The sequence below is a fragment of the Callorhinus ursinus genome, unplaced genomic scaffold (genome assembly GCF_003265705.2).
Source record: "Callorhinus ursinus isolate GAN/ISIS: 27379988/994484 unplaced genomic scaffold, GSC_fseal_2.0 scaffold1, whole genome shotgun sequence".
In the NCBI taxonomy this organism is placed as follows: Eukaryota; Metazoa; Chordata; class Mammalia; order Carnivora; family Otariidae; genus Callorhinus; species Callorhinus ursinus.
The window spans coordinates 77,086,894-77,095,794 of NW_027397063.1; the positions used below are offsets into that span (position 1 = coordinate 77,086,894).

General features: G+C 40.9%; 1 protein-coding gene across 8 annotated transcripts in view; it reads left to right on the forward strand.

The window, feature by feature from the left end:
• Window positions 1-8,901, forward strand: part of PEX5L (peroxisomal biogenesis factor 5 like) — a 224,194-nt gene that overhangs the window by 207,584 nt on the left and 7,709 nt on the right. For all 8 annotated transcript variants that reach the window (XM_073896836.1, XM_073896831.1, XM_025878264.2 and 5 more), the window contains 4 exons: window positions 2,387-2,457; window positions 3,545-3,742; window positions 4,617-4,782; window positions 5,171-5,328. In XM_073896836.1, coding sequence (XP_073752937.1) covers window positions 2,387-2,457; window positions 3,545-3,742; window positions 4,617-4,782; window positions 5,171-5,328 — 593 coding nt within the window. The remainder of the gene's footprint in view (window positions 1-2,386; window positions 2,458-3,544; window positions 3,743-4,616; window positions 4,783-5,170; window positions 5,329-8,901) is intronic.

An 8,901-nucleotide genomic window follows, 5' to 3' on the forward strand; every position in this document is an offset into this window, starting at 1 on the left:
GATGGAGACTGAGGCCAGCAGACCACCCAGAGAGGCTTCGCCACCCTCCTTTGGTCCACTATGTTTCTAAACCTGCAGAGGCCTATAATAAGTTAGTGGCAGGTGTAAAGTCTTCTCTTTTAGTTTGGGAGTAATTTTCAGGAATCATCTTTATATAAGGAATATTCCTCATAAGGAATTGGCAGAAATTTTAGGGAGTGTTATATACGGTGCTGAGAGGCCAGTATAGAGGAGTGGTTAAGTTCTGGGCTGTGCCATCCTAACTGTGTGGGTTCAAATCCCTGCTCTACCACTCATGAGCCATGAGCCATGTGATCAGAGACAAGTCATTTAAACCGTCTCAGTTCCATTTCTTCATACATAAAACAGAAGTCACAATTATAATAACTATTCATTGGGTGTTGTGAGGATTAAATTAGTTCATATAAATAAAGTGCTTAGTTCAGTACCTGGTGCATCAATAATTAGCCTTCATTATTATTACTGGTTGTACTTAAAGTTTGTATAGGAGGGATGAGAAAACTGATCACTAGGTCAAAACCCTGGTATCTTGTCAGTCAAAACGTTGATAGTGAAACAAGATTGAGCTGAGAATTGGAATGTGAACCAAAATATTGGAATTTTTAAGAGGATATATGAATCACTATGGAAGAGAAAGTCATTACATTAATAGAAAACTGTAGACCAACCCCCAAAAGAATATCATTTACATTTCTAAATGCTATGATGTTTTCATGTGTATTATATAGTTTGACACAACAACCCTGGAAGCTTAAAAAAAGAAGTATACATTATTATATCAGATTCATAAATGAGAGATTAGGACACTGGGTAACTAATGGATCCCAACCAAGGACCCAGGGCTTCTGAATCTTGGAGACCCCAAAATTCAGGTAAAGGACGATCTGTGAACAGTGAAAATGACACCATGCTCAAAGGCCAGCTAGTGAGAAGCCCCCAGAGAAGGAATGTTTCATCAAACTTAAGAAGCATTCTAAGATGTGTAGAAGGTGAAATCAAGATAGGGGCTGCTCTGTGTACATTTGAACGAATAAAAAGAATCACTGATATTTGAGAGGAAAATAATCAGTATTTTTTATGAGTTTATATGGCATGGGTAATAATAACTCAGGATGATAAAGCCAATACAATTTTTATAGCACTTGAGGATGATTCTATGTATCTTCATATAATTTTGCTTTAAAATGTCTGTGGGTGGGAGAGATATGCACTCCCCAAACCCTTTTATTTTTTTTTAAAGATTTCATTTATTTATTTGACAGAGAGACAGCGAGAGAGGGAACACAAGCAGGGGGAGTGGGAGAGGGAGAAGCAGGCTCTTCACTTAGTAGGGAGCCCGATGCGGGGCTCGATCCCGGGACCCTGGGATCATGATCTGAGCCGAAGGCAGAGGCTTAACAACTGAGCCACCCAGGCACCCCAAAATCCCCAAACCCTTTTAAATCCGTAAGACTGATATACCCCCATCCCCAGCAAATTTAAGGACAGTGTATGTAATGAGAGGTTTTGTTCGTGTGGATTGTTCTTGTAATGGTGTGAGAATTATTGTTCCTCTAAGTATATAGGGAGAAATTTGTTATATTAAAAACTTTCATTCTAGATATGAAAAATGTTATCTGCTTGAAGATATTCTTCACATTGTCGACAATAGCAAAGGATTAGAAACAACCTGAGAGCAATAGGGAATTGGTTGAGTAAATAATAGGATATCCACTCAACAGAATTTAAATTAAAAATTATAATTATGAGGATTTTGTAAAAACATGAAAAGTGCTCATGATGCAATATAAAGTATAAGTGTAGACTATAAAATTATGTATGTATTATATTGCATTTTATATGTGCTTTATGCATTTTAACAGTGATATTAGAGCCATGTTCATGGCTCATTAGAGTGGAGGATTTTGTTTTATTTTCCCTAGTTCCTAAATTTTCTGTTAGCTCTTATAGTAACAGTCAAACTTGCCTCTATACAAACTGGTTTCATTTTGTACATCTTGAGATTCCTTACTATATAAAGTCTGCACTCTTTAGCTACATTTCTGGGTTATTTTCCATCCCCTTTCCTCACAAATGCATACTTTTATATATTTATCTTTTGGTTTTAAGACACCTAATACCATGAAATCTCAGATACTCAAATGTTTCCATGTGTCACAGGAGAGTAAAGACTGAGAATTTGTCAATAATGGCAGAGGATCTTGACCCAGATGTCAGAAGAGCCTTTGAATAAAGAAATGCTTGTGATATTTTTCCCTTTTACAAGACTCTCGCATCCGAGGCAGGTTGTTCTGCATGGAGGGATCTAAAGCACAAGAGTAAATCTGCTTCCTCTTGCAATATTGACCTTGGTTGTTTTTTGTAGGCATGGCAGTTCCTCGGGATAACCCAGGCAGAGAATGAAAACGAACAAGCAGCTATTGTCGCCCTCCAGAGGTAGATGAAGCTAAGTGCAAAATTATGGGCCAAGCCGACTTCCTGTTTATCTTGTCTTTTGATCCTTAGGTACATTGTAAAGAATTTGGCCAGGATAAGTGCTGAGAGGCCACATATTACTTACCTGTAGGAAACAAGAATCTATGAAGAAATAATATTCCTAAATCGCAGTGTTTCGTCATCCGCAAATCGGTTGACCTTCATTGGCACAAAAGTGTCCACGTGAAAAGCGGTCATAAAATAGACTCATTACATATACAGTTCCTTTTAACTTTCAGCCTTCTGCAACATTTGAAAGTTTTCATCAGGAAAAACATGCTCAAAATAACCTCAGTGTAATTTTAGCTCCTTGTGTCTACAGAGAATCTCCTGAGATAGTTTCAGTGACCTACAAGTATAACTACTGAGCCTGTGACTAAAGGTCTAGACTGCTTTGGGTGGGTGTAGCATCACACTTTACAGAGCCCCTCTGTAAACCCTGGAAAAATCAGCCCTACCAAGTCGACTTCCAGTTGCCAAATGATTCTCAGGCACCTCAAAGTTTGAAAGGCCCCTGCTAGAGGCCAGAGGGATAGCATGAGGGGAAGCAGCTATAGCCTGTGCCTCGTGTAAACCCACATCGGTAGTCTAGAAACACAGGAATTTCCCTCTCCTTTATAAAACACTGTACAGACTTTCATCTCTGCATATCCAAATTTACCTCTGGTCAGTTTGCTTTGTGGATCCGATACATTTAATACATCAATAATAGAGCAGCGCTAAAACAATGCTAGCCCCTCATGAAATAAACTCCTAATAAATCTTGTGCAAGGATTAGCCACCTTTTCTATTATCTTAAAACAACTTACTAAATAACCAGACCTAGCGCTCATTGAGAGGAGTTTTAACTTTCTTACAAACATACTTAGGTCCCAATTTTCACACAGATAAATATGGTATTTTCCAAGGACTTAACATAAACTTAGCCATGCTTTTGCACCATTTAATTAATAAAGACCTCAAATTTCCTAAAGAACTGTTAGATTCTGGCTCAGAAAAAATCTGAAATTGGCTATTTATTTACCTATTTACTTATGTCTTCTTGCAGGTGCTTAGAATTACAGCCCAACAACTTGAAAGCTTTGATGGCTCTGGCCGTGAGTTACACTAACACCGGCCATCAGCAGGATGCCTGTGAAGCTCTAAAGAATTGGATTAAGCAAAATCCAAAGTACAAATACCTTGTGAAGAGCAAGAAGGGATCTCCAGGCCTTACCCGGAGGATGTCCAAGTCTCCAGTTGATAGGTATCCTTCTAATTAAGTTACAGTCGGCAGTAAACACCCATTTACATGATTAGGCACTTTAAGGGTAATTAACAAGCCTCACCAGGGCGACTGGGTGGCTCAGTCGTTAAGCGTCTGCCTTCGGCTCAGGTCATGATCCCAGGGTCCTGGGATGGATTCCCATATTGGGCTCCCTGCTCAGCAGGAAGCCTGCTTCTCCCTTACCCACTCTCCCAGCTTGGTGTTCCCTCTCTCACTGTCTCTCTCTCTGTTGAAAAAATAAATAAAATCTTAAAAAAATAAAAATAAAAAAACAAGCCTCACCAGCAGCCATTCCGGGATGCATTCCTGCTAGAAGAGCAACTCTGATGACAAAGATTGATACTGAGACCAGAACCAATGACTGGACATATGATCAAGATTGTGGGCACTCACAGACATTTTACTGAAGTACCATAACTGAAAGCAAAAGGCTGTGGACATATTATTAACCTCAAATAAATTATAAAATGCACCACGTTTCATAAAGCCTGAGAATTGGCTATGAGTGAAAACGGAAGTCCTTCCTTCTAGGGATTTTGTTTCTATCAGCAATAAATCACGATGTTTAATTCATTCTCAGGGAACCCTGGGGTTTTCCACACTGGCACTCATAGGGTCAATGGAACTCTCCTTGTGAAGACCTTACTTAGCACAGTATGTTTCTGTGTATGATGAAATAATTCATGAAAATCAGCAGGTATTTTTTAATATGCAGTATTAATAGTCCTTCTCATTAAGCGAAGATATTTTAAGCACGATTTTTCCAGTCTTTGATGTTCTCTTGGAACAGAGGACATAATAGTAAATATGTTCAGACTATTTGGAATACACATCTCCATTTTTTCCCTTGTAGCTCCGTTTTGGAAGGAGTTAAGGAATTATATCTGGAAGCCGCCCACCAAAATGGAGATATGATTGACCCAGACCTACAGACAGGTCTGGGGGTACTGTTCCACCTGAGTGGAGAATTTAATAGAGCAATAGATGCATTTAACGCTGCCTTAACTGTTCGGCCGGAGGTAAGTGCACAACAAGAAACCATAAGGTTCTCTGTTAAAAATTTCTCACAGGCTACACTTTGCACATTTCTGCTACGTCTTAATTCCCTGCATCCGATGGCTTAATGTGATCAGTACTAATAATATGCTACTGTGGCTGTTAATCTTCAAGTACCTCAAACAGAAACATGAATTGCCTGACAGCGTCCACTGGTAGCGGCTCTTTGATGAACGAAAAGTCATTTCACAAAGTCGTCCATACTATTTTTTGAGTAATTCTCCACTGTCATTGTCCCTATCCATGAGCCCTGGATAAATTTCTAGCCACACCATGCTTCTTCTGCAAGCAGCATGGGAATGCTCAGTCACTGTGGCTCGTGCCGGTTGTTAGCTCTGATTTTGTCCTCAGGACTATTCGTTATGGAACCGGCTCGGGGCAACGTTGGCGAACGGAGACCGCAGTGAGGAGGCCGTGGAGGCCTACACCCGTGCCCTGGAGATTCAGCCAGGCTTCATCCGATCCAGATACAACCTGGGAATCAGCTGCATCAATCTGGGCGCCTACAGGTGCGGTATGGTTGTAGGCTGAGAACCAGGAGCCACACTCAGGGCTGAGGTGAAATAACCTGAAAGATGGTTTGCGAGTGAAAATACCACCTTTTGTAGGAGTAGCCCTCCTCCTCTTGTTAAGGGAACATTTGAACCATTGCATCCTGAGGCCTGTTGAAGCAGGAACAGTGCTTTGGTGTTTCTCAGTCTTTGGAGAGCAGCAATTGTGTTGGCATCGTGTGAAATACAGATTCCCAGGCCCCTCCCCCGAGATTTCCATTCAGTCAGCCTGGGTTGGGGCAACTCTTTGAGAAACTTGAACAATCCAACCCTTCATTTCCCAGGTAAAGAAAAAGAGAACCTTGGGTGGGGCAGGAGGACCCAACAAAATGACTTAAGAAGGTCTAGGGCCAGGTTTGGGCAAAGCACAACCAAAAGTCCAGGTTGTCTAAAAGTACTTTGCCTGTAAGGTTAGTTACAATTTTTTTAAAGAAAAAAAATTTTTCTTTAAAAAATTTTTAAATGGTGGGTTTATGGTTTAAAATGTCTTTCTTGTTTTCTCATTATTCCTCATCATCCGGTCTATATCCTATATCCTATTTTTTCCTCATCAACAGAACCCATGAACGACCTTTATTTTTGGGGGGTGATGAAAGTATAGGTAAGGGACGCCTGGGTGGCTCAGTTGGTTCAGTGTCTGCCTCCTGCTCAGGTCATGATCTCCAGGTCCTGTGACTGAGTCCCGTGTCGGGCTCCCTGCTCAACAGAGAGCCTGCTTCTCCCTCTCCCTCTGCCCCTCCCCCTGCTCGTGCTCTCTCTCTCACTCTCTTCTATCTCAAATAAATAAATAAAATCTTTAAAAAAAAGAAGAAAGAAAGTATAGGTAATTTTTCCTTCTTTTTATACTTTCTAAATAGGTATTACTTTCACAATTGGAAAAAAGAAAACTGTTAGTTTTAAATCCCACAAAAAACATAAACCTTTTCTCATTCTCAAAAAGAACCAGGCTTTTAGAATCAGAAAAGCTTGAGTTCAAATCACAGTTCTGCCATTTACTGGTTTTGTGACTCTGGGCACATACATTTGAACCTCAATTTCTTCACCTGCTTTAAAAAAAGTGGTAAAATAATATTTAGCCTGCAGGATCATTGCACAGATTAGATGTAAATTGCCTAAGCACGGAGCAGTAGTAGGCACTTGTTATTATGATTATGATCAGTGCCTTCATCATCAGGATCCTTATCATTATTTATTCAGATAAGTCATCAGAGAGCATCCCTTTGACATCTGAAGAGCCGCTGTTTCTGAACTGCATTTGGGGGCTGTGCCACTGGCAAATATTGAGGTTTCAGAAACTGGTTGCTTCGTTTATACTAAAAGAATCTTAGAAAGAACATTAGTCACTGGACTACACCAGTCCTCTAAGAGGACTTAGCTCAGGCTAAAGCCGGGAATAGCTGAGTGACTCCGGAGCAGTTGATTTGCTTTATTTTCTGGACCTTGTGAAGGGAGCCTCTGTGGAGGCCGGCCTTACACCAGCCCGCAAAGGGCCCAGGGAAGCCTGCGCAGCCACCCACACACCAGCTGGCTAAGGCTGACCAGGTCCGTTTTGTATACTAAGTTCATTCCTGGTCTCGTCTCATTTTCCTAAACTGATTTTATCTTCACCCCTTTTAGTTCACTTATTTTCTCACTATGTTGTATGTATGTATTTTATGATATACCATACGTCCTTTGTTTGGAACAAGGAGAGATGGAAATAAACATGTATGTACATGTAGACATATTAAATTCAATTAAAGGGAGCGCCTGGGTGGCTCAGTTGGTTAAGTGACTGCCTTCGGCTCAGGTCATGATCCTGGAGCCCCGGAATCGAGTCCCGCGTCGGGCTCCCTGCTCAGCAGGGAGTCTGCTTCGCCCTCTGACCCTCCCCCCTCTCATGTGCTCCCTCTCTCTCATTCTCTCTCTCTCAAATAAATAAATAAAATCTTTAAAAATAAATAAGTAAATAAATTCAATTAAAGGAGGCTTTTATAAAGCTTCTAGGTGAGTCTTTTTTTTAATTTTATTATGTCATGTTAGTCACCATACATCATTAGTTTTTGATGTAGTGTTCCATGATTCACTGTTTTCATGTAACACCCAGTGCTCCATGCAATATGTGCCCTCCTTAATACCCATCACCAGGCTAACCCACTCCCCTACCCTCCTCCCCTCTAGAACCCTCAGTTTGTTTCTCAGGGTCCATAGTCTCTCATGGTTCCTCTCCCCCTCCAATTCCCCCCCCTTTCATTTTTCCCTTCCTACTATTTTCTCTCTCTTCTTTTTTTTTTTTTTAACATATAATGTATTATTTGTTGCAGAGGTACAGGTCTGTGATTCATCCGTCTTACACAATTCACAGCACTCACCATAGCACATACCCTCTCCAATGTCTATCATCCAGCCAGCCCATCCCTCCCACCCCACTCCAGCAACCCTCAGTTTGTTTCCTGAGATTAAGAATTCCTCATATCAGTGAGATCATATGATATACATCTTTCTAGGTGAGTCTTTCTTAACTGGAACTCCTCATTACAGTGTAGAAAACAATACTTGAGAGGCCAATAAAATCGTTTCTTGGCATTCACAGGTGTAAGGCTCAGTAGGGCAACCGTTTGCAGGAGGCCGGGAAGGCCCGTGATAGGTGGAAATGGGCACATCTACTGAGGGAGAATTTTTAGTCCTGTACAGGTGCAAGTCAATTTTAGAGTTGCCAAATAACATACAGAATGCCCAGTTAAATTTCAATTTCAGAAAAACAGCAAATACACTTTCAGGATAAGTATTTCCCAAATATTGCATGGGACATGCTCATACTGAACTGTTCATCTGATATTCAAATTTAACTGTACATCCTGTATTTTTACTGGGTAAATCTGGCAACCTTGACCGCATGACTATTTCAAAGTTTCAAAACATCTCAGCTGAGATTTGTGGGTCTTTTATTGTCATGCCAGATGTGGAAAATCTTATTAAGTACTAAATATTTTGCTTTTTTTTTTCCTGAGGAAAAAAGACCATCGAGTGAGACATAAACTTTAAATGAATTCTGAAAATAAGTTTAACTTGAGGTGTAAATGGATAGTTAGGAAATAATAACCCTCAGTAGAGCTGTGACTCAGAAAAAAGCCATGAGCTGGTTCATATACTTTCAGGTCCACCAGAGTCTCGGGAGAGCTCCCTCAAGAACCACAGATGTCTGTGTATGTGGCTATAACCCTGGTTGTTTGTCATTGCACATTTTCTATAAAAAGTCAAAGGCAAGCCCTTCCCCAGTATTGTACACAATTGAAATAAGGAGAGGAAATTGTTGGCGTGAAACCTGGGTGTAGCATAAGATGCTACCCTTCTGTCAGTAGAAGCTCCAGAGTAGAATTTAGACCAAACAATCTTAACCTTTTCAAAGGTGAGGACCTCATGGGACGCCTGGGTGGTGCTGTTGGTTAAGCATCTGACTCTTGGTTTCGGCTCAGGGTCCTGAGATTGAGCCTCGAGTAGGGCTCCTTGCTCAGTGTGGAGTCTGCTTAAGACTCTCCCTCCCTCCCCCCC